Source organism: Schistocerca piceifrons, chromosome 3, assembly GCF_021461385.2.
Source record: "Schistocerca piceifrons isolate TAMUIC-IGC-003096 chromosome 3, iqSchPice1.1, whole genome shotgun sequence".
NCBI lineage: Eukaryota > Metazoa > Arthropoda > Insecta > Orthoptera > Acrididae > Schistocerca > Schistocerca piceifrons.
In genome coordinates this window covers 919,884,770-919,911,995 of record NC_060140.1, presented here as the reverse complement: position 1 = coordinate 919,911,995, position 27,226 = coordinate 919,884,770, and the positions used below count along the sequence as shown (strand labels likewise).

The 27,226-nt window shown below is 42.9% G+C and overlaps 1 protein-coding gene across 1 annotated transcript in view; it reads left to right on the top strand.

The window, feature by feature from the left end:
* The window catches only part of LOC124789218 (protein white-like), a 222,243-nt gene that overhangs the window by 157,533 nt on the left and 37,484 nt on the right, over positions 1-27,226 (top strand). The window contains exon 8 of the mRNA XM_047256512.1: positions 22,783-22,914. Within this exon, the coding sequence (XP_047112468.1) occupies positions 22,783-22,914 (132 nt within the window). The remainder of the gene's footprint in view (positions 1-22,782; positions 22,915-27,226) is intronic.

The following is a 27,226-nucleotide window of genomic DNA, read 5'->3' as shown; positions in this document are numbered from 1 at the left end:
GCATACCGCTCAGCTACCCGTTATTTACGCAAATCACACGACCTGTGCGTAGAATCAAGTGCCACGTACCTCCAAAAACCTACCAACAAAATGTCGGATCCCTGATACACAGAATCAGTGAACTATTTCGTTCCAAAGACGGACAAAGAAGCTATTAAGCAGGTATAATAAATGAAAAGCACCAGTTTGCTTGTGTTCTACAATATTACACTATTGGCCATTAAAATTGCTACACCAAGAAGAAATGCAGATGATAAACGAGTATTCATTGGACAAATATATTATACTAGAACGGACATTACATTTTCACGCAATTTGGGTGCATAGATCCAGAGAAACCAGTACCCAGAACAACCACCTCTTGCCGTAATGACGGCCTTGATACACCTGAGCATTGAGTCAAACAGAGCTTGGATGGCGTGTACAGGTACAGCTGCCCATGCAGCTTCAACATGATACCATAGTTCATCAAGAGTAGTGAGTGGCGTATTGTGACGAGCCAGTTGCTCGGCCACCATTGACCAGACGTTTTCAATTGGAGAGAGATCTGGAGAACATGCTCACCAGGGCAGCAGTCGAACATTTTCTGTATCCAGAAGGGCCCCTACAGGACCTGCAACATGCGGTCGTGCATTATCCTGCTGAAATGTAGGGTTCTGCAGGGATCAAATGGAGGGTAGAGCCACGGGTAGCAACACATCTGAAATACAACGTCCACTGTTCAAAGTGCCGTCAATGCGAACAAGAGGTCACGCCGGGTGATACGCCAGTATAGCGATGACGAATATACGTTTCCAAGCACAACTCACGCCCGGTACTCACAGCTTTACGTCTGCCAGTATCTCGTCTCCTACCTTCCAAACTTGTTCTGCAAGGTTCGCAGGAGAGCTTCTGTTAAGTTTGGAAGGTAGGAAACGAGATACTGGCAGAAGTAAAGCTGTGAGTACCGGGCGTGAGTCGTTATTCGGTAGCTCAGATGGTAGAACACTTGCCCGCGAAAGGCAAAGCTCCCGAGTTCGAGTCTCGGTCGGGCACACAGTTTTAATCTGCCAGGAAGTTTCATATCAGCGCGCACTCCGCTGCAGAGTGAAAATCTCATTCTGGAAACATCCCCCAGGCTGTGGCTAAGCCAAGTCTCCGCTGTATCCTTTCTTTCAGGAGTGCTAGATCTGCAAGGTTCGCAGGAGAGCTTCTGTAAAGTTTGGAAGGTAGGAGACGAGATACTGGCAGAAGTAAAGCTGTGAGTACCGGGCGTGAGTCGTTCTTCGGTAGCTCAGATGGTAGAACACTTGCCCGCGAAAGCCAAAGCTCCCGAGTTCGAGTCTCGGTCGGGCACACAGTTTTAATCTGCCAGGAAGTTTCATATCAGCGCACACTCCGCTGCAGAGTGAAAATCTCATTCTGGAGACTTGGATAGCTGCCGCCCCGACAGCCCGGCTTGCATCTTCTCGCTGATCTCTGGATTAGGCTTGGTATATCGGAGAAGTCTCTGGCGGATACTAGTAGGAAATTATTTCAGTTGTTTTCTATCTTATTCTTGTATAAAGTTGTGATTTGAAGTCGGATCACTGTTTTGTGTTGGTGTTATTCTTGGAGAATGTGTTTTGGTTAATTGAACAGTCCTATAAATTGTTTTCAGACTTTGATCGTCTGTTTCTTCTGCTTACGCAGACATATCAAATAGCATTTCAGATACCGTTTTCCAACAGGATAACTTTCGCCCATGTACAGTTGTTGTAGCTCAATAAGCTCTACAGAGTGAGGACATGTTGCCTTGGCCTGCTCTATAGCCAGGTCTGTCTCCAGTCGAACACACATGGGACATCATCCAATGACAAATCCACCGTCAGCCACAATCAGCATTAACCATCCTTGTACTGACCGACCAAGTGTAACAGTCATTGAGCTCCATCCCATAAACTGACTTCCGGCACTTGTACAAAAAATTCGTGCACGCTTGCATTCAGTATTCGGCGGCTACATCGATTGTTAGTCTACCAGCGTTTCCCTTTTGCAACGAGTTTTCTCGAACTACATTAGCCTGTGGTCTTGCAACATTAATCACTTAAATATGTTAACTGGGCAAATGTTTTCGCGAAATCCCAATGCTCTACATAATTTTTTTTTTTGGCGCTGCGATTTTTCCGTTAGTGTATGAATGGTCGAAAGTCTTTTCTACATAAGCGACTTATCACTTGACACCATCCCCTCGCCAACTCCCCCTCTTCCCTCGTACACGTTCAGTCGCGTCAGTGTTCGCTACCAATTGTGATACGCACTGAGTAAAAATGAGTTCCCCAAGCGGCTACTGCCAAGATATGACGTCAGTTGAGGGCTACTGGAACCCACGTGATTCATTTGCCTCTATAAAGTCCTAATACACGTGGCTTCCTGGCTCAAATCGGTGGTGATCTGACTCACCAGAGAGTGTACGACTCTTCGAGGGGCGACACGGTTATCAGTTCTTATCAGTTCATGAAACACTTTTAGTCGCCTTGCGTGGTGGTTTACTGCTCTACATATATTGTCTTTTGGTATAAAAGACTGCGTGTCCTCTGCTTCCGCAGCTGTGGTACTATATTTTGTAGTGGGATCTCAGCCAACACCTGTATTTATACCAATTTTATTGAGGCACTACCGGTTTTAGATTATAGCCTCGCTCTCAGATGGATATAAACATTGAAACATGGTACACAACATGGCGAAGGAAGTTGAAGGGCCACTCCACTCAGTTAAAACCATTCGACCTACGGAAATTCGTCGTGTTGTGTACCATGTTTTAATTCGAAGGATTGGTCGTAATTTATTAACAGCAAAATCGAGTTTCGATCACATAATGATCATCTTCAGTGCTTTAGCGTACAAATTAAAGGTAGTTGGCACTGGTGTCTAGTTACTAGCAGTAACAGAAGCAGTGATACGATCACAATAATGTTTATATGCAATTTATGATGTGGCTACAAGCCAAAAAACCGGTAATGCCTCAACAGAATTGGTTTCAATATAACTGTTTCCGGATTTCTTGCTACAAGATGGTCTTCTCGATAAAGAAGATAAAGGCTAGATACTTTTATTAGAAGCCCGAATAATTATTTAAACTCTGATATGCTTCTGTATATACAAAAGTACAATGTTATTGGAGTAATTTACAATTGCACAATTGTGTCTGTGATAGTCACTTAACAAACACTGGCTGGACTTGCAATATCACCCAGGATTCACATCTAGCCCGCTGTCAGAGTTCGCAATGGAAACACACTACAAAGCCTGCTGCCTACCTTGTCGTTATGCTGGAGAAGAGGCAAGCCGCCGTCGATAATCCGTATCCAGCCGACAGCGTGGTCGTGCTAGCGTTCGTGGAGCAGATGAATTGATGGCCTTTGAGCAGTGCTCTTTATCTCGGGTTCCGGGATCCGTGGCCGTTTTCTTGTGGCAAAGGATAGCTAGACGTAGCGTTTACTGGTCGTACTTAGGTAGCAGAACAACAGCGCTCCCCTGGGTGGCGCAGCTGACCGTTCGTTCGATATTCGTGCCATGCACTATCATTTCACGGTCAAAGGCGAGTAATTCGCTTCCATGTTCACTACACATTTTTCAGTAACAGAGAGTTCACGTATCGTGTCTACACTCGCGACGTGCGGCGCATGTCAATAAATTAGGAAATACTGTCCGTGTCAGACGTTAAGCTCCCTTTCCCCTCATCACCTCAAGCTTCTTCTGTCCTCTTTTTGGTATTCGTGAACTTTTAACCTTCGTCTTCCATTCCTCACTTAAATGAAGAAAACAGTCTATATCACATGAGAATGCACATGGTAATTTTGATTACGGTGTCTTCTCGGGTTATCAGCCGAATCAAAGGGTCGTTCTGCGGCAATGTTACGACAAGCTTCATACTCGTCATTTTCAGGCGAATTCTGAAGTTATCAGCCGAGCCAAGGCGTCGTTCTGCGGCAACGTTTCGACAAGTTTCCTACTCTCTATGTTCAGGCGAAAGTTATCGAAACGTTGCCGCAGAAGGACACCTTGACTCGCCTGATAACTCGAGAAGATTTCATCAGCCTGTATCACGGTCCATTTAACCGTTATTACCGGTTTCGGCCCAACTGGACCATCTTCAGATTCAACACTAAAATACAGGACTGTTGCTACCACCAGTCGCGGCTCGTGCGAGCGTTTATTACTACCTCGACGCATAACGGCAGACAATGCGGTATCAACAGTCCTGTTTTTACGGTTAAATCTGAAGATGGCTCAGTTTGGCCGAAAAGCGTTATAGCAGTTGCTGAAGCTTGACATGGATTATTTTGTTCATTGCATAATAAAACATCATAACTGACATCTCCCGCGCCAAAACACTACTTTCCCTTGTATTCGTTAATTTTGTTGAGGTCATCGTTAAATCTATCATCCACGGCAAACTACAAAGGCATGTGGTCCTTCTCGGACTGGGTCACTTCTGTTGAGAAAAAAAAAAAAAAAAAAGAGGAGGTTCAAATGGCTAGAACTTAGAACTAATTAAACCTAACTAACCTAAGGACATCACACACATCCATGCCCGAGGTAGGATCCGAACCTGCGACCGTAGCGGTCGCTCGATTCCAGACTGTAGCGCCTAGAACCACACGGCCAACTCTGGCCGGCTATGGGACTTAACATCTTAGGTCATCAGTCCCTTAGCACTTACAACTACTAAAACCTAACTAACCTAAGGACATCACACATATCCATGCCCGAGGCAGGATTCGAACCTGTGACCGTAGCAGTCCCGCGGTTCCGGACTGCAGCGCCAAGAACAGCACGGCCACCTCGGCCGGCCTTCTGTTGCAATTTGAATTAATAAATATGTGAATACGTGTGAGACATATCATACAATTCGGTTGAATTATAGATTTGCCCTTTGCATTCCCTGGCCAAATTTCGCTACCGGCAGAAGCGTAGACACGACCACACTTCTGTTTTTTAATTTTTTTATTTTTACGTCTTTCGTGTAGCGTCGACACGTATTTGCGCCACATTTTCTTTTAGTGAGTCACCGTAATCTACGTCAGGCTTTTTGGCCCGTTCGGTGTCTCCACAGTTCGTCTCACAACTTGTTACATCATCCCAAAGAAGTAATTATTGATTTATTGTTTTTCGTCTCCGCTATTGTTTATGGTTCCGATAGTAATGAGAATTTTTTCCCAGCTGTTAAACTCCTCCTAACTATACGTCACAAAAATATTATTTCCCTGCCTATAAATGTTTTGTTCATCTTCTGTCCTCAATACTCAGACGCAGATAAGAAAGCTGGTAATGTCATTACTTCATAAAATTTCAAAATGGTTTCTCTCTGAACTTGATCTCCAGTGTTGGTCGAAGGTTCGTCAGATATGCTGAAAATCTCTCACTTCATACTCTATCTCTTTTTGTTACCCAGATGCGATGTTGTAAGCTAAGTATTTAAAACTTATTCCATTACTTGATTTTGTCAGTTAGTGCTTCAGGCCTAAAGCGTAGTATTTGTAGACGAAATCACAATCGCCCATAGAGATGTTGCCAAGAGTGGCCAAGACTCTAAGATTTCCAGTCTTGACATAATTGATTCGGTTAGTTTGCAGACGTGCGGTCTCCCAGGAATTAAATCTGAAGAGAAGTGCACAAAACATTATATACCAAGAGTAAGTTGCCTTAATACGTAAACAATAACCGTGTTTCAAGAGTATATAGAAAGCGTATGATTTTATGTTATCAGTATGGATATGGATGTCACCTTTTTTGATTCTACGATTTGAAATTACGTCTTCATATGACTGAAACCACGGTATGCAACCAGCCAAGGAATAAAGCTGGAGAATAATTACAAAAATTATTTTTTATATTCCTTTAACGTTAGGTTGAAACTGGACATCAAAAACATTAGATACAAAAACAAGGCAGGACGAGGAGAAAATAATGTTAGATATCTACAAAAATAACCCAACACAAGACATCCATTGAAGTGAACAAAGAAAGAATTTTTAAAAAGATTTGTTCAGCTTTAATTCCATCTAGAACACTTTGGTCGCTTGCAAAACTTCACATTGGACCACGTTACAGGATTTATTTAATTAAGTTCGTGCCATCTATTTTTTCTCAGTAAGAATATTTCGGACGGGTTAGGGGCATGAATACGGTTGCAATGTTTCAGTCGCAGCGGTAATCTGGGACTCAGCAAGTCACGTTGCACAATGGCTCCGACTCTTTCAGCTGGATAATGGCGGTAAGAGGTAATGCCAGAGAAAATACCGACGGCGCTTTTCCGACACTGTTCTTTAAAGGTTAATATTCACTTTGACCATCGGACACAGCCAAAATCTCTTCCACACCAAATAATCGGTATAATTTTGTCGTGAACAGCTTCAAAACCAAAATAATAAAAGATATAAAAATGTTCCAAATGGCTCTGAGCACTAGGGGACTTAACTGCTGTGGTCATCAGTCCCCTAGAACTTAGAACTACTTAAACCTAACTAACCTAAGGACATCACACACATCCATGCCCGAGGCAGGATTCGAACCTGCGACCGTAGCGGTCACGCGGTTCCAGACTGTAGCGCCTAGAACCGCACGGCCGCTCCGGCCGGCAATAAAAGATATACGGTGACTGATAACGCCGGCGTATTTTACATCGCACTCGGCAAAGTTTAATATACTGTATAGCAGAGTTGCAGACAGTCATTGCAAGACATTATGGAAAAATCAATGAATAAACATTCTGCGCAGAGATTCCAGGAGCAGGCAAGTTGCCGGCTCTTATGGATGATATTGTCTAGGATTCAGTAGCTCGATCTTACGGGTTTCCGTTACAGAGTGTGGTCCTGTGTCCTCTGTGGCACTGGCAGGTGAGAAAGAAAAGTGTCCTTGACGAAAGTAATAGATATTACTCACGGGCATAAACCACAATAGCCTGCATCTGAAGTCTATGCTCGTTAGAATTTCTCGGTGTAGGTAGTACCGCGTAAGTCCAGCAGATGTCGAAAGAGCCGCCTTTTATTGATGGAGCAGATGCACTTTACTTCATTGAAACTCGTCCGAGCGTCTCACACTCGAATTTCCCGGCTTTTACTACAGTTACACGAGCGCCGCTATGTCACCCGCTCGAAGATCATGGCGCGTGAACCTGAGATGAAGGACAGCGCTAAAAGCAATTTCATTCCAAAGAATATATCCTGAGTGCGGGAGACGATGCTTCTTATAATTGTGACAGAGATTTTCACTAATGACTGACAAGGATGTCCGCTACATGTGGCAAGTGCTGTGTTCTCCCTACGGATCCGCCGTCACACATCTAAAGGTACATGTCTGCATAACACACCAAAGCATTCCCAGTTTGATTCAAAGTTACGGCTTTATAAGGTGCGTAGAAATGTGTGCCAGAGATCTTTGTCCATTTATATTAACTGTAGGATTTAGCACATTTTGTCAGGAGCTTGTAAAGGTTGGTTCAGAATTGGTAGATGTAGACGTCTCCAACATTTTGCCTCATCCTACGACAGTATCACGAGACAGTGGAAGACAAGCCGATGATATACGTATGAGAGAGTATGACGCCCAGCGTTATCCAGGTCACACGCGTTATTACATATTGTATGCACCGCGAATGTATGGTGGATACATATAGCAAAATGTGTAACGTATCTATTACAGTCCAATTTGTTTAACAAAATCAGCATTACAATAAGATTTCATTTCTAACTGGCCGAGGCGATTTTATATGCAAGGCACTGCAGTCTTTTGGCATTACGCATGCACCACACGTGTTCTGAAGACAATCCTGAACCACATTTTCGATGACGATTATTTGATAAATGAGACTGCAATGATTTATTCCTCGACATATGCTGCCAAAGAGACTCGGATTCGTTACAGAGAACCTTGAAGCAAGAAAGGAGAGTAGGTAATACAGCTCGTTTAGGGTGCAAAAGTGTATAGTTGGGCAGTGCAGAAAAACCATAGAAATGCTTCTGGAGAGAGGCGTATTTGAAAGACTTACTGGATACAACAACAACAATTCAAAACAACTCGTGATGTATCTAGAGCTATTCAAAGATGCAATAGGAGTGTTGGAAAACGAGAAGTATCCAACAATTCAGTTTGGTTTGTTATGCATGAACGAAGCAAAAAGTAATTGTTAATACAGGTCCCGAGATACAGAGGTACGTTTGGCTACTGTAGAACCATTTTTCTTAATGAGTACACTCTGCGTGTCCATCAAATGAAAACTGCACTTAATTGCAAAACGGTAGTTTCAGTGCCACCGGTATTTTGATGGTACGATATGGCTGTCGTATTATCGTCTATTAACTGTAAATACTATGAGCACTGAAAGAGCGTTGTGCCTGTCCCATAGAGGAGAAAGTCGAAGTTCGGACCTTTTTCAGAACAGTAATATTTCTGTAGTCGCCCTTTCGATTACTGAAAATTCAGTGTCTTATAGGGATGACACGTTAAAGACTGTCGGTCAGATATATGATGAAATTTCAGTTCCTGATGATCTAGAAAAATGTTATAACGTGGCTGTAATGTCCTGCTCTTTTTTGTGATACCTGTAAGTATTTATTTAGGGCCTAGATCGAATGACAGCTGCACTCAGCAGCCTAAACCGGAGTGACTAGTCTGTGGGAGATGTCATACTCCATCTACCGTTGATATTGACTTTTATTTAACCCAAATGAATAGTAGCGACGACGATGACACGCTTGACAGGTGACAGTGTAACCATACTTTCTTTTCCATGCTATCTAATTTAGCAAGAAAAATCCTTTGTGTTCCATCGTCAAACGTGAAGAGCGAAAGACATTTTAGTGCGGCATGGAACCTTATCTCCTGTGTACGAAGCTGACTTCATCCTAAACCAGTCAATTCATTGCAATTAAAGTAACGGGTAACAATTCGGATATAATATGTTTCCTGTTAGATGTATATTATGACCACTGCCCACTCCAATGTTCAGTACCTCCTGCAGGTTTTGCGGGCACGTGACGCAATAAAGAAAGAATGTAAGCGGAAGAGAGACGAATGGGCCCTCGTTATAGCGAAAATACTAGTCCTAAATGCGGAAATCTGCTGGTACAAGCGGTTCTGTAAAGGGCATATTGTTGTGGCACTGCGGCTGGGAATCAGATTCTCTGAAACTGCCAAGTTGGTTGCGACCGAACCGCCGAATCTTTCCATCAGTAAATGGGGTATGTTCTCAACTGACTAGGTTGTTTTAACCCCCTCCACTGACGGAATGACCCGCTTCCTAATTCCGTATGTATAAAGCCAATACGGACTTGTAGCTGTCACGCCTTTGCGCTTACGGCTACGTATTTTAACCGTAAATAGCTCAGTCCTAATGGTAAGAGGTAGTAGTGAATTCACGTTGTTAATCTTTGAATACAGCACAGCTGCCACAAGCTCAGCTCACCTTTACTCCACTCCTACCCTCGCCATTGCACCACATTAACTATGTGCTACATGGACCTTGCTAAATTCACTTGCGTATACATTTTTGACCGTTACTCGCCAGTATTTACCTAATGATTAGTACACTCCTAACCGGACTATTTCCCAAAGAGCTGTGATGATTGAACCGGATCGATCCACGGCCTACAGTGCCCTACAGTTCACACGGTAACACTGCCTACCTGACCCACTTAACCTGGTAGTGAGCTTATGTATCCAATCACCACTGCTAGCAGCAGTGGATAATCCTATCAGCACGACGAGAGCAGCAGACTTACCGTCGAATCATCCTGAAAATACTTATAACTACGGTCGCCAGCTCTGAAGGAGCAAAAGAATAAATCAATTTTTTGGCTCGTTTCAAAGTGAAACGGCTTGAGTTGAATTTAAACTTAATTCTGAATATTACTATTTCTGATCATTCTAGGTGATTCTACAAAGCAAATACTCTCTCAATTTCTGTGAGTTGGCTTGGTAATTACTACCAAGACAATTTATGCAACTTAGGTTAACAAAATTCTATCCTTCACTTATTTAATGATTTTGGATATTACTCTTTGGACAATTGATATAGAATTAGTTAAGTAACTCTACTTGAAAGGTTACTCAGAACAATTTAAGTAACTATAAATAGGCGACTCATTCTGGTGTGACCATTGCTCTTTTCTACATTCTTATACGCTAAAGTATTCTACAACCAAAAGAATTGTAAATGAAAGAGGCGATGGTGGCCTCAGTCTGATTTCACTATACTATGTTTGAGGTTACTACACTTTACAATGAACAACATGCGTCGTAATTTTACTCATCACTATATTCTGTCCTCTGCACTTGCATAAAAGAAAACTGGTATTCTCCCTTTACATGTATACAAAGTTCGACTTAACAATTGCAAGCAGTCTTGCCTTGGGTAGACGTGTCGGTGCTGGTGGTGAGATGCATGTGGCTAACGCAGCTCTTCACGCCTCATGCCCTTAATTGCGGCTGGAACTACGAGCTGTAGCACTCGTATAAGCTACTGCACGTCCGCCATAAATTCAGGGCGCAGGAACTCTTACAATCAGCCCCAGTGGCATAGAGACGGCTCCGACAACCATTCGTCGCGTTCTACTCCACAAACGGCGACGATATTCGCCTCTTCGCTGTTGCACAATCACTTTTGCGTGAGCACAGTTACGCACGTCCGATCACGTCAACACTCCCCAGGCCATTTCATTGTTCAGTCCCTGTGTCTCCAGCTACCTCTAGCTACGCTCGTATCACCAAGAGTGGGGGCGTTCCCCTACCACCTTTTTACCGAAATCATTTAGTATTTAAGAATATTTATATTTATTACCCTGGAGTTCATACCAGTCATAATGATTTACTACTAGCGCTTTACAACATTAAATTATACAGTAATAACTTATAATTACCAAGAAAAAGAATACATTTGACTCCGAGGGCTTAGTGCATTGTCTGACAGGTACCGCTAATTCCCAGTTTCGCCAATAGATAGCATCAGGGTGCACTCCCTGGCAGTCTCACACCAGCGCGCCCGTTTCCGACGCGCGGGCTCCAAATTACTGTCAGCCCACCATCATTTCAGTTCCGTTACATGGTCACCTGATGGCGTACTACTGTCGTGAGCACCTATGGAAAGTGGTTTAAGGGTGGTGGAATAACGCATAGGCCGCTTGGTACTGGAAGTCCAAGTCTCACCATAGAGCGTACAGGACTGAGGTTCCCCCACCGTGTGATCCTGGATAGGCAGCGATCTGTGGCAGATCTGACGGCAGAGCACGACGCTGGTGCAAGCGCAAGTGTGTCGGACCACACCGCTCAAAAGCCATTATTGAACATGGAGCTCCTCGTCAAATGACCGTCACGTCTTCTATTGACCCAGCGACATCATCAGTTATGATTACAGTGAGCACAGCATCACTCTGTTTTCACCGTGTATTAATAGAAACGTATCACCTGTCGAATGAGTCACGTTCCTCATTACACTAACAAGGGGAGGCCGCCAATTGTGAAATTCAGATTCGATTCATACTGCGCATAATAAAAGGTCATGGCCAAAGGTGTAATGTGGCAAAGCACCAAGATGCACTTCTCAGCCGTTGTCGAGAAAATCGACAGTTAAAAGAAACCGTTGTGGTGAAATACTCTCTACGATTAATAATTTTCTTTATATATATATATATATATGTAAAGAAAATTATTAATTCATTAATAGTATATATATATATATATATATATATATATATATATATATATATATCCTATTAATGAATTGCTTATGCATGTTAGTGAAGGCGGATCGCTCTCCAATTGTTTGTACCGCCTCCATTTATCCCCTTTTTTTTTTAACAGGGTGTACCAAAGCTCTCCCGTCCGCACTGATTTTCGACGATATTATAAGTTGCGCTAGGGACCGCATCTACCTTCTTTCGAAGTTAGCACGCAACTATGCTGCTATGCGGCGGCTCGTTTCGGCCCATTCAACATCTGTCCTTCAAGTGTAACGAGCGACTAACGGAGTTTATATTTCATACCTGCCACAGCAAATTTGTGTTCGTGGTGTCTCTATTCTAATTCGAACGTTTGACTTACGCTATACGGATTCGCTTCGGAATATCGTTTCTACGTCTTCCGTTAACTATACGTGGATAACATTATGAAGATAATTAATAACATCTGTGAAATACAACTTTGCTTGCGGAAAACATAATGATGTTCGAAGTCGCCAATTTTTCCACGACAAACGACTTTCAACAACTTATTATATGCATAATTGTTGCAACTGATTGCCGGGAATTATATATATATATATATATATATATATATTTGAAATACAAAAAACAAATACTAAAAAAAAATGTTCCATGGCGCGAGATTCGATCCGGCGACCTTCGAATTACGAACCCGAGCGCTTACCGCTGCGGCACGACGCTGTAGAAAATAATTAATCGTAGAGAGTATTTCACCGCAACGGTTTCTTTTAACTGTCGATTTTCTCGACAGCGGCTGAGAAGTGCATCTTGGTGCTTTGCCACATTACACCTCTGGCCATGAGCTTTTATTATGCGCAGTATGAATCGAATCTGAATTTCACAATTGGCGGCCTCTCCTTGTAAGTTCATGTTTGTTGGGTCCTTTACGCGGTGATCCAGGCAAATGGCTGGACGAAACATGCACCGTCGACACGGGGTACAATGAGCTGGGCCACCATGGTATTTAAGGTGATGATCGAAGGCATCAAGACAGCAGTGAACTACATGAACGTTCTTGCGGACCACTTGCTTCGCTTCATGGTTGAAGTCTTCTCTGATGCCGATGACATCTTCCAGCAGGACAACTCTCCGTGGAACAAGGCCAGAATCGTGCTGCAGTGGTTTGGTTCACCTCACACTGATATCATATCCAGCAAATGCCCAAGATCTGTTCCCATTGGAACACATATTGGGCGGCAGCTGCAAGCCCAAAAACCACCGCCCCGTAATCTGCGGCAATTCAGTGACCTGTGAGTAGATGGTTCAAATGGCCCTAAGCACAATGTGACTTAACATCTGAGGTCATCAGTCCCCTAGACTTAGAACTACTTAAACCTAACTAACCTAAGGACATCACACACATCCATGCCCGAGGCAGGATTCGAACCTGCGACGGTAGCAGCAGCGCGGTTTCGGACTGAAGCGCCTAGAACCGCTCGGCCACTGCGGCCGGCTGACTGAGTTTCACAGCTCACCCCACAAACGTTCGGCTTTTTCGTCTGTTTTTGAAACTGAAGATCTCCCTGAGCGAGATTTATCTTCAATGCGTTCTTGGCTCCCCAGAAATAATTTGTTCCAGGGAAAACCTTGTGCTCTTGATAACGACTGTTCTCCATAGCCCTGCTTCAACATTTAACTGTCACCCTCGCGGATCCGCCAAATTGAACACAAAATATGACTGCACAACGCTGCTTTAAATTCCGCTGTTCCATTTCCGCAAAACACAACAAAAAGAAAGCTTCACTGATGGCGTTCACGAAAATCGCGTGTTCGCTGTACGGAGCTGAAACTCTGAATGAGCGTCTGGAAGGAATGAACACACGGATGTGTACAAGTGGAACAATGCGGCGTTGCCAGATCGCTCGCAGTGTTGCCAGTCTCACTATTTTTACTCGCACACCTGTGTGCACCTTTCAGTCTCCCCAGAAGGTACTTTTACTGCGGGGATCCACGGTAGATCTGATTACAGAGACAAGCCGCGGGAAAAATATGTGTTTTTAACGTTCGGTAATGAAATACTGCGACTTTTCACCTCTGTAAATCGGATCTGTCTTCGCCGTTGAATACAGTTTCATTTTCAGCATTAGAAGCTCCTTTTCGTGCTTTCCTTCTCTCTCATTCTCTCTCTCTCTCTCTCTCTCTCTCTCTCTCTCTCTCTCACGCAGACACACACACGCGCCTTCTCTCTCTCTCTCCCTCTCTGCCTCTGCCTCTCCCTCTCTTTGCGGACTGTGTAAGTCACAGAGTTTGCTGACTGCCGGGCGCCAGTGCTTGTGACTGCGTGACGTGCGAATTCGTTTGTTCGTTTTATGCGGCGCAAACAAAACCCGTCACAGGGCGGCAATGCAGTTAGCTGTCCGTGGTCACCCCGGCGCGCACATACACACACACACACACACACACACACACACACACACACACACACACACACAGCTAACTCTATCGCGGGGGTTGCGCAGGGGAGCGCCGCCTGACAGCAAACGGCAACAGCGCGCCGGATTTTGTAAACAGCGTTAATGAGTTATCGCGGGATTGGCCCGTGTTTTAGTACACGATCGGGGGGGGGGGGGGGGGAGGAGGGGAGGGAGGGCGGCCACTGAACTGGGTGACTCGTGCCTCGCTCTGCCCACACTCCACTACTACTGTGTTGCCGAGAAACTGTGGGATATGCTAAAAACCTCCACTGCTGTCCCTATCTGGCAAAGAATCCAATTTACTCTGGCTGCATTTTTAAGTAAAACATATTTCTTTTATACTCATATTTAGAAACCCACTTTCAGTATATTTGGACCTAGCTTCGTGATATAATTATTCATTCGACTAGAAAACTCATAATTTGTGCACCAAGGCGTATGCGTCCTACCAAGTCTTGATAATCATTTAAGTAGCAAAGATTCAGCAGACAACAGGAGGAACCTTTTTAGATTGATTTCAGATGATGCTGTTGTTTACCGTCTAGGTCAAACGAATGGCAAAAAGATGTACACAATGTATGTGTAAGTAATTCACCGTGAACAATAAAAAGTTTGATGTACTCCACAAGGGTATTGAAATATACGTTACATTTCGGTTGCACGATTAATCACATAAATTCAAAAATTCTCCATTCAACAAAATATCTAGGGACTTCAATTACGAACAACTTAACTTTTTGTCGAAGGTGAATGCAAGACTCTACTGTATAGCAGAACTCTCAGAAGGTGGAACAAATATAAATAGACTTCCAACACTAAGCTTGTACCTCTGCATCTGGAGTATTGCTTCGTTTCTTAAGGTGACCACACAGTGGTTTAGGTCGAAAAAAGTCGATTTTCGGTTTTCATCATATTTCGATAGATTAAGGTTTTATTTAAGTGCTCTGAAAAAGATTTTGCTGACAAAAATTTTTTTCGAGCATTTAAAGAGCATTTTCCTATCATGTGTGTTTATATGCCACGCCCAGTTTCCTGTCACTCACTTTTCTGAATATATTTTAGATCTTTACACTCCCTACAACGCACGTTAGGAATTTTTTTTTACTCCAGAGTGTGTTGGAATGCAACGGTCGGTATTCTTCTGTTTCCGCTGTTTGTAAACAACGAGCAACATAATCCACAACCACGAACTTCAACAGCCAGTGAAATGGATACATTAAGGGGGGTAGGACGTCAAACGAGCCGACTTGGAGCAGGAGAGGCATCACAGGACATTTTAATTTCCAGTGTCTATACTTTTACAAATAAATTCATAAAACTTTGTCAACATCACCAGGAAGGATTCAAGATTCACACTCATTGCAGTGGAAGTTCGAAAACATAAGAAAATAATTTTTTTACGTGTGAAATTTCATCATTTTTTCACTTACTAATGGCTGCATTTGTTGCTATAGGTACATTTTTCTTCATAATTTAGAATCTTGGATGAATTTTGCACTCCATACACACCATACTTACAGGTGTATGAAACTCTAGAACATATTTAATTTATGAAAAATCGAATGATGTGTTGTATTTTAAACTTCATGTTTAGAGAAAACACAAATTTTGTAGTTAATTACCTAAATTTTTATCACAGTTTTTAATAGATTTGGAAAATTCTAGAGTTTCGTACACCTTTAAGTATGGTTTGTATGCTGTGCAAAATTCATCGAACCGTGTCTCTTACTTATGAAGAAAAGTGTACCTATAGCAACAAATGCTGCCATTAGTAAGTGAAAAAAAATGATGAAATTTCACATGTAAAGAAATTACTTCGTTATGTTTTCGGACTTCCACTGCTATGAGTGTGAATTCTGAATCCTTCCTGGTCATCCTGACAAAGTTTTATAAATTTATTTGCAAAAGTATAGACAGTGGAAATTAAAATGTCCTATGCGGCCTCTCCTGCTCCAAGTCGGCCCGTTTGACGTCCTATCCCCCTTAAATGAAAAAAGACATTGGTGTCAGTCTGCATCTACGAAGAGATCAATCGAGAAATAGAAGTTCAGATTTGACGATGGTAGGGAACACCATGGGCAAAGGTCTATTAAAAGTACGCAAGCTGAAATTGATCTTAAGTGATTTTTTGGAAACGCTAGACACGTATGCAACTGAGATTTGAACCCGATAGTGCAGAACGCTAAATGACGTCGTCCGACAAGGGCATAAGCCAGATCAGAGCAAAAGGGCAGCGGGAGTGGGTTTCAACTCGTATTAATCTCGTGGAAGAGAAGGAGTCGAGTAAACAAAGTACAACTTCTGAAAAGTTTAAGGGACCCATTAAGAACTGTGTTTATTGGTTGTCATTCACGCTAATTGGACCATTTTATACTAACTACCTACTACCTGCAATGTTCTTAGCTGAGAGAGATTTGGTGTGTGGCATGTAGCGTTAGGATATACTTCGAACGATTTTTATATTAACATTTGTAGTGGCTGGTAACACTAGAAAACAAAACTCATTTCGAAATGCGAAATCTTTTGGAACTCATATCCATCTGGAATTCTCAGTTGCAAGGAGAATAGCAGCGAACGGCGAAATAGTTTTGACGTTTCACGACAAGTGGCTTGCTAGAAGTCAATATACAGTAGATGTTCCTCCTTTCTTTATTGAACTGTTACATCTGACTGTGTGGCAGTGCAGGATATCAGCACGTTTTCCAAAAATCTTAAGTATATTCTAGTGGATAAGAGGGAGGGGGTGCGGGAGTAGATGCGACCGGGGTGACTTTAGCCAGACGGAGTCAGGAAGACAGTGACTGTGTAAGTCATTTTACTGCTGCCGCTCTCCCACGGTACAACCGTTAGCGATAACCACTATACAGGGTGGTTTACGAAGATATGCAAATATTTTAATAGGTTATTCTACAAGTAAATCTAAAGAAAAAGTCAATATAAACATAGGTCCGCAAATGTTTAGTTACGGAGCTACGGCTAACAAAAGATTTTTGCCTGAAATTCAGCAATTTCGCTAATATGAAGCCATCGCAAAACTGTACGAGGTTAACGTAAAGCACGATTTCCATTTGTTTTATCGTTATTGGTCTGGCGAATCTAATAAAACATGTCCCAGACGTGTATCTGCAGTAGTTTGCAGATTATTTCCTGATTAGTAACACTATGTAGAGAACCTGTCTCCCGTAATATTCGAAATAATCCGAATGGTTCGTGCATTCGGAATCCTCCGATGTCGATAACTTGCGCGATATTCGTTAACTGCTGCCGTAGTATTACCATCACATTTGCCATAAATAAACACCATATCGGCGTATTTATGTCGTAAATTTGAAAGGCATCCCCATTTCATAAATAATCTACGAGCTACAACAATTACCATGTGGTTTCACTTAAATACACTGTTGTTCCTATATTCTTTCACATCTACATCTACATTTATACTACGCAAGCCACCCAACGGTGTGTGGCGGGGGGCACTTTAGGTGCCACTGTCATTACCTCCCTTTCCTGTTCCTGTCGCATACGGTTCGCGGGAAGAACGACTGCCGAAAAGCCTCCGTGCGCGCTCGAATCTCTCTAATTTTACATTCGTGAACTCGGGAGGTATAGGTAGGGGGAAGCAATATATTCGATACTTCATCCAGAAACGCACCCTCTCTAAACCTGGAGAGCAAGCTACACCGCGATGGAGAGCGCCTCTCTTGCAGAGTCTGCCACTTGAGTTTGCTAAACATCTCCGTAACGCTATCACGGTTACCAAATAACCCTGTGACGAAACGCGCTTCTCTTCTTTGGATCTTCTCTATCTCCACTGTCAACGCGATCTGGTATGGATCCCATACCGATGAGCAATACTGAAGTATAGGTCGAACGAGTGTTTTGTAAGCCACCTCCTTTGTTGATGGACTACATTTTCTAAGGACTCTCCCAATGAATCACAACCTGGTACCCGCCTTACCAACAATTAATTTTATATGATCGTTCCACTTCAAATCGTTCCGTATGCCTACTCCCAGATATTTTACAGAAATAACTGCTACCAGTGTTTGTTCCGATATCATATAATCATACAATAAAGGATCCTTCGTTCTATGGTTTAAATGGATCTGATCACTATGCGACTTTAGCTTCTGAGGTCATCAGTCGCCTAGAACTTAGAACTAATTAAACCTAACTAACCTAAGGACATCACACACATGCATGGCAGAGGCAGGATTCGATCCTGCGTCCGTAGCGGTCGCTCGGTACCAGACTGTAGCGCCTTGAGCCGCACGGCCACTCCGGCCGGCTTCTTTCTATTTACTAGGAATACATTACATTTGTCTATGTTAAGGGTCAGTTGCCACTCCCTGCACCAGGTGCCTATCCGCTGCAGATATTCCTGCATTTCGCTACAATTTTCTAATGCTGCAACTTCTCTGTATACTACAGCATCATCCGCGAAAAGCCGCATGGAACTTCCGACACTATCTACTAGGACATTTATATATATTGTGAAAAGCAATGGACCCATAACACTCCCCTGTGGTACGCCAGAGGTTACTTTAACGCCTGTAGACGTCTCTCCATTGAGAACAACATGCTCTTCAATCCAGCCACACAGGTCTTACTTTGTTTTACTTAACAATACAGAAAATTAACTCGTTTCAAGGTTAGGAAGTGACTGAAACAACTCACTATCAATTGCGAACAACGACATAAACGTTTCTACATTATTAATGGAAAGTAAACAAATTTCCTTGCCGAATAATAAACTTTGCTTTTCTGGATGTTCTGAAAAACTACGGCGGATACACGTCTAGGACATGTTTTATAAGATTCACCAGGCCAAGAACAACAAAATAAATGGAAATCGTGCTTTACTTTAACCTCGTACAGTTTTGCGATGGCTTCATATTACCGAAGTTGCTGAATTTCAGGCAGAATCATTTATTAGCCGTTACTCCGTAACTAAACATTTGCTGACCTATGTTTATATTGACTTTTTTCTTTAGTTTTACTTGTAGAATAAAATATTGAAATATTTGCATATACTCTTGAATCGCACTGTATATCAGGCAAAAAATTGAACTTTAGATATGACGTCAGACCTGTGTACTGCCGACGCTTTTAGAAACTGTTAGAGTTTATATACAGGGTGTTACAAAAAGGTACGGCCAAACTGTCAGGAAACATTCCTCATACACAAATAAAGAAAAGATGTTATGTGGACATGTGTCCGGAAACGCTTAATTTCCATGTTAGAGCTCATTTTAGTTTCGTCAGTATGTACTGTACTTCCTCGATTCACCGCCAGTTGGCCCAATCGAAGGAAGGTAATGTTGACCTCGGTGCTTGTGTTGACATGCGACTCATTGCTCTACAGTACTAGCATCAAGCACATCAGTACGTAGCATCAACAGGTTAGCGTTCATCACGAACGTGGTTTTGCAGTCAGTGCAAAGTTTACAAATGCGGAGTTGGCAGATGCCCATTTGATGTATGGATTAGCACGGGGCAATAGCCGTGGCGCGGTACGTTTGTATCAAGACAGATTTCCAGAACGAAGGTGTCCCGACAGGAAGACGTTCGAAGCAATTGATCGGCGTCTTAGGGAGTACGGAACATTCCAGCCTATGACTCGCGACTGGGGAAGACCTAGAACGACGAGGACACCTGCAATGGACGAGGCAACTCTTAGTGCAGTTGACGATAACCCTAATGTCAGCGTCAGAGACGTTGCTGCTGTGGAAGGTAACGTTGACCACGTCACTGTATGGAGAGTGCTACGGGAGAACCAGTTGTTTCCGTACCATGTACAGCGTGTGCAGGCACTATCAGCAGCTGATTGGCCTCCACGGGTACACTTCTGCGAATGGTTCATCCAACAATGTGTCAATCCTCATTTCAGTGCAAATGTTCTCTTTGCGGATGAGGCTTCATTTCAACGTGATCAAATTGTAAATTTTCACAATCAACATGTGTGGGCTGATGAGAATCCGCACGCAATTGTGCAATCACGTCATCAACACAGATTTTCTGTGAACGTTTGGGCAGGCATTGTTGGTGATGTCTTGATTGGGCCCAATGTTCTTCCACCTTCGCTCAATGGAGCACGTTATCATGATTTCATACGGGATACACTACCTGTGCTGCTAGAACATGTGCCTTTACAAGTACGACACAATATGTGGTTCATGCACGATGGAGCTCGTGCACTTTTCAGTCGAAGTGTTCCTACGCTTCTCAACAACAGATTCGGTGACCGATGGATTGGTAGAGGCGGACCAATTCCATGGCCAGCACGCTCTCCTGACCTCAATCCTCTTAACTTTCAATTGTGGGGGCTTGTGAAAGCTCTTGTCTACGCAACCCCGGTACCAAATGTAGAGACTCTTCGTGCTCGTATTGTGGACGGCTGTGATACAATACTCCATTCTCCAGGGCTGCATCAGCGCATCAGGGATTCCATGCGACGGAGGGTGGATGCATGTACCCTCGCTAACAGAGGACTTTTGAACGTTTCCTATAACAAAGTGTTTGAAGTCACGCTGATACGTTCTGTTGCTGTGTGTTTCCATTTCATGATTAATGTGATTTGAAGATAAGTAATAAGATGAGCTCTAACATGGAAAGTAAGCGTATCCGGACACATGTCCACAAAACATATTTTCTTTCTTTGTGTATGAGGAATGTTTCCTGAAAGTTTGGCCATACCTTTTTTTGGCACCCTGTATATACGGTTGCGAGCGAGGTGAATGTCATCAGTACTGTGTCAGACTGCTTCAGTTTCATTACGCTATTCAGGAAAAAGATACTTGTATGCATATATATACTGATGGAAAAATTGTAACACCAAACAATAATGTAGAGTAATAAATTATCCTGAACACATTTGTGTAGGTAACATATGTGATTAATACTGCAACATCGCCGGTTAATGTAAGCACGAGACAAGCAATGCAGACTACACGACGTCGGGCTCGGAGCTGCCTTTGAAAAACCAAGTTGTACGTATTCGATGTGTCATTCTGGTGCCAACTGTTGCTCACATTGTTGTTGTACATGCAGTGTGATGAGTCAGAGCTTACGTCGAACACAATGTGTTACGTTAGTACATTAATAACCGATGTAATCGCTACAGTTTTGAATGCAAGCATCAAACGTGAGTGCATTAAGTTTTACTGGTGCCGGATGTCATTTTGTGGGAAGGAGTTGCATGCCTGCAGCAGTTCGTCGGTTAATACAGGGACACTTAATGTTGGTTGTGGATGATGCTGGAGTTGTCCGATGATGTCCCATACGTGCTCCATTGGAGACATATGTGGTTATCGAAGAGGCCAAGGCAATATGTTGGCACTGTGTAGAACATGGAGCACGGTGAGTTACAACAGCAGTAAGAGGTATGTGCTCGAGTGTTGTTCTGTTGGAACCCTCCACCCCGCCCCAAATACGGAATGGCAGCAAAACAGGCGGAATCACCAGACAGACGTACAATTTTGCAGTCAGGGAGCGTGGGATAACCACATGAGTGATCCATCTGCCATACGACATCGAGCCCCCTGACAAAATTCCAGGTATAAGTTCAGCGTGTCTAGCACTCACACAGTCGCAAATGCAGGGAGATTGGGTTTAGTGGAATGCACGCTACACGGCGTCTGGCTCGGAGCTGCCTTTGAAAAACCAATTTGTTCCTATTCATTGTGTCATTCTGGTGCCAACTGCTGCTCACGTTGTTGTTGTACATGCAGTATGTTAGAGTCTCAGCCATACGCCGAACACAATGGTCTTCGCTCTCGCTAGTGTGTCGTGATCTTCTCGGGCTCTGCCCTGTTGCAACCGCATATTCTTGTCATACACGCCGAACACAATGGTCTTCCCTCTCGCTAGTGTGTCGTGATCTTCTCGGGCTCTGCCCTGTTGCAACCGCATATTCTTGTGACCATCACTGCTAGAAGTCATGTACAGTGGCCACATTCCTGCCAAGCCTTTCTGCAGTAGCGCAGAAGCAACATCCAACTTGTCGTAGCCATATTACACGACGTCGTTCAAACTTAGTAGGGTGTTGATAATGGTGTCTTTGTCGTCTTAAAGGCATACTTGGCAACTCCCACATCCAGTCTCAAAGGCAACGACCGTTACAGCGTGTATTTGAAGCAAATCTGGTCTGCATCCTCATAGTGGAACTACTAGCGCTGTTCTAAAGCGACTGGAGCAAAATTTTAATACACATCGTCTTTCGGATGTAGAATGTTATTTTAACATGTAACTTATATCGCCTTCATTTATGACAAGGTATTATTTGCTAATTACAGGTCTCAGTTGCTACTGCTTCGAATACTACATGAATCATTGAGGTATTCTTCCTTTACTCCACCTTACTGTTACGTTTTTGAGCAGTACTTAACCTATGTATTTCCTGTACACTCAGAAACATCCAGTTGGGAATCTTCTCCCAGTAAACCAGCGATGACAAAATTGCAGCCTAAGTACCTGCACTGATTACAGGAAATATGCACTCTTAAAGAAATCGTCTTCTTCTGACAATAAGCAGGAGATCTAGCTGACAAAGTGTTAGACATAATACTTGAGTTTCAGTATGATTCTCTCACCTGCATCTTTACTCTTAATTACGCAATTTAAGAAATGTACACTTTCTTTTTTTTCAGATGCTGTCTCTTATGATTGGAACAGTATTTTTTGGACAGAAGACGGATCAGTCGGGAGTAATGAACATGAATGGAGCTATCATCTTATTTATGACAAACATGACGTTCCAGAATGTCTTTGCTGTAATAACGGTAAGCACAATAAGAGAATTTTCACAATTTGTTTAAAAAAGTTTGTTTGCTTTTCATATATGCTTTTCATATATCTGAAAGGGTACAGCTAAAGATCGAGGAGTGCCAGTAACCGCATCTTACCTGAGGGTTGGATAATCGGAACGTGGATGGATTTCCTATGATCGCGTTCACACAATTTGGTATGAAATAATGTTAATAAAAGAACATAAAATTAATGTGTCTCTACTGCTTGTAACTACTTACCGCTACGTTTGGTGATTCTTAACTCTAAAAGTTTAAACTATACGAAAAGGTAGTATCTGTTCCCGAAAGAACAGTTACCACTGATGACTTTGCATCTTCTCTAGAACGAAATGATAATTAAATCGACACCCTAATTGCAAACAGGCGTTGACACACATCAGTGGGGACATTTTGAAACAGTGTACCTCCACCGGGACTCGAATCCGGGATCTCCTGCTTACATGGCAGACGCTCTATCCATCTGAGCCACCACGGGCACAGATGATAGTGCGCTTGCAGGGTCTTATACCTTGCACGCTCCCCGTGAGACCCACATTCCCAACATTTCCACACCACTACATTCGTAGTGCGCCTAATAGATGTTTGTCCACCACACAACGGATACGTCCCTGCAGGCGCACTATCCTCTGTGCCCTCGATTTAATTATTATTATTATTATTATTATTTAATTATCATTTCATGTAACAGTTTCATTTGCTTTGATCGGACTTGGATGTGGAATGGTTAACAAAGCGAACACCCTTCACACGAACCCTGATTATATTGCCAAAAACGAAAACGTGTCTTTGCTTCACGAGTATGAATTTCGCTACATTCGTAGTGCGCCTAATAGATGTTTGCCCACCACACAACGGATACGTCCCTGCAGGCGCACTATCCTTTGTGCGCTCGATTTAATTATTATTATTATTATTATTTAATCATCATTTCATGTAACAGTTTCATTTGCTCTGATCGGCCTTGGATGTGGAATGGTTAACAAACCGAACACCCTTCACACGAACCCTGATTATATTGCCAAAAACGAAAACGTGTCTTTGCTTCACGAGTATGAATTTCGTCATTCTTCAGTTTAGGTGGAACGGTGCTTTGAAAGCATAACAGCTCACACCATTTACTTCGTTCGTGGAGTTTGTTAGAAACATTATACTTCACAAGAATAGTTAGATCCAGTCATGCTCATATTAGTAGATAACTTCAGTTGCACTTTCTCATTGAAGTTTGCCATTGCTGTATTACTTTTTCAAATTGAACTTCAATCTATAGAAGTTAGCTATATAACTGATTAGATCGTAAAAATGTCCACCAACAGATGATACTGACTGAGGACGATACTGATTTGTCCACTGATTTCGAGAAAATAAAGTGATTATTGACTCAGTGTTGCACTACCAGTCAGTGTCAGACTTTAACACTCACTTTTTGTGGAGGACTTCGAGGAACAGACGCTGGAATCTGCTAGCTTGAAGCCAACAGTAATTTAACAGAATGCATATGACACCTTTGTAGCGTGCCCCCCTGTTGAAGAGAAATTAAAAGAATTTTCAAATCATCTGAATTCCATGCATAAAGAAATTCAATTCACGATGGATTCGAAAGGCCGGCTGGTGTTGCCGAACCGTTCTAGGTGCTTCAGTCTGGCACCGCTCGACCGCTACGGTCGCAGGTTCGAATCCTGCCTCGGGCATGGATGTGTGTGATGTCATTAGGTTAGTTAGGTTTAAGTAGTTCTAAGTTCTAGGGGACTGATGACAGATGTTAAGTCCCATAGTACTCAGAGCCAATCGAACCATTTTGGAAATCGAAAAAGATGGGTGCCTTCCATTTTTGGATGTTTCGGTACCTCGCAAAGGTGACGACACATTGGGACAAACAGTATAACGGAAACCGACCCATAAGGATTTGTATTTACGTAGAAATAGCTGTCATCATCCTTCGCACGACGATGAGTGTTCTCAGAACTCTGGTACACAGAGCACACGTCATTGCTGACGAGAGCAGTCTGGTGGACGAGCTTCTACACTTGGGAAGAGTTTTTGAAGCCAACGGATACTCTCCATAGCAAATACGTAAGGCACTACGAATGAAACCGACAGTGGGCGCAAGGAATGCAGAAGAAGACACGGAAATTTTAAATCCATAGCTTTTCTACCATACGTAGGAAGCCTATCGTCAAAAATAGGATCCTCAGAAAACACAAAGTCATTTTTCGCCCTCCGCCAAATACAGCAGCACTCCTGCGTTCCGTTGAAGATGATTTGGTGCTTTGGAAGGCTGGGGTTTACAAGATCCCTTATGAGTGCGGCCGTTCATACGTCGGACAGGCGACAAGTAAAGTCCATGAGAGATGCCTACCGCACCGCAAGTACACCCGGCTTTTACAACCTCATAAACTGGCGGTGGCAGAACATTTTCTTGGCACTGGGAACTCTACGAAACGTTCAGAATTTTAGCGTCGACTTCATTTTTCTGGAACTCGGCAGTGAAAGAAATAACTGAAATTCGGCTGGCGACAAATTTAATTAATAGAGATAGCGGCTTCAGCTTGGACAAATCATGGAATCCGGCACTTTCTGTAATAAACTCAAAAAGATATCGCAATGGTGCATCTCGCAGTGATAGATCGATAGCGCCGTGTGGATCGAACATGCACCCATAGAGCTAATTTTATGACTGTATTGTATCTCTTTGCCGCAGATCAACGTATCTAGTGCCTTGTGTATGAGTGACCCCATGCGCAGTGGCGCGGTCTATGGGCAAGGACGGAGCAATTGCTGGAGCGTCAGTCACCTCGGCTGAATCTGAAGATGACTGGACGATATACTGCCGAAATACTAGAAGAAGAAGCGAAATTTATGCGACTGCACTCCAGAAATTTTATGGAACATATATTATCAACCTCTTTAAACTGCTCATGTACTTTTTGAAGGGACTCGACCAGTAGTGCTTGGACACTGTTGGACGAAACATTGAGCCAGTGTCTACTGTGTAGTCAGCTCAGAATGTCCCAGAGGATGCGACCGAACCGCCGAATCTTTCCATCAGTAAATGGGGTATGTTCTCAACTGACTCGGTTGTTTTAACCTCTTCCACTGACGGAATGACCCACTTCCTAATTCCGTATGTATAAAGCCAATACGGACTTGTAGCTGTCACGCCTTTGCGCTTACTGCTACGTATTTTAACCGTAAATAGCTCAGTCCTAATGGTAAGAGGTAGTAGTGAATTCACGTTGTTAATCTTTGAATACAGCACAGCTGTCACAAGCTCAGCTCACTTTTACTCCACTCCTACCCTCGCCATTGCACCACATTAACTAGGTGCTACATGGAACTTGCTAAATTCACTTGCGTATACATTTTTGACCGTTACTCGCCAGTATTTACCTAATGATTAGTACACTCCTAACCGGACTATTTCCCAAAGAGCTGTGATGATTGAATGGGTTCGATCCACGGCCTACAGTGCCCTACAGTTCACACGGTAACACTGCCTACCTGACCCACTTAACCTGGTAGTGAGCTTATGTATCCAATCACCACTGCTAGCAGCAGTGGATAATCCTATCAGCACGACGAGAGCAGCAGACTTACCGTCGAATCCTCCTGAAAATACTTATAACTACGGTCGCCAGCTCTGAAGGAGCAAAAGAGTAAATCAATTTTTTGGCTCGTTTCAAAGTGATACGGCTTGAGTTGAATTTAAACTTAATTCTGAATATTACTATTTCTGATCATTCTAGGTGATTCTACAAAGCAAATACTCTCTCAATTTCTGTGAGTTGGCTTGGTAGTTACTACCAAGACAATTTATGCAACTTAGGTTAACAAAATTCTATCCTTCAACTTATTTAATGATTTTGGATATTACTCTTTGGAGAATTGATATAGAATTAGTTAAGTGACTTCACTTGAAAGGTTACTCAGAAAAATTTAAGTAGCTATAAATAGGCGACTCATTCTGGTGTGACCATTGCTCTTTTCTACATTCTTATACGCTAAAGTATTCTACAACCAAAAGAATTGTAAATGAAAGAGGCGATGGTGGCCTCAGTCTGATTTCACTATACTATGTTTGAGGTTACTACACTTTACAATGAACAACATGCATCGTAATTTTACTCATTACTATATTCTGTCCTCTGCACTTGCATAAAAGAAAACTGGTATTCTCCTTTTACATGTATACAAAGTTCGACTTAACAATTGCAAGCAGTCTTGCCTTGGGTAGACGTGTCGGTGCTGGTGGTGAGATGCATGTGGCTAACGCAGCTCTTCACGCCTC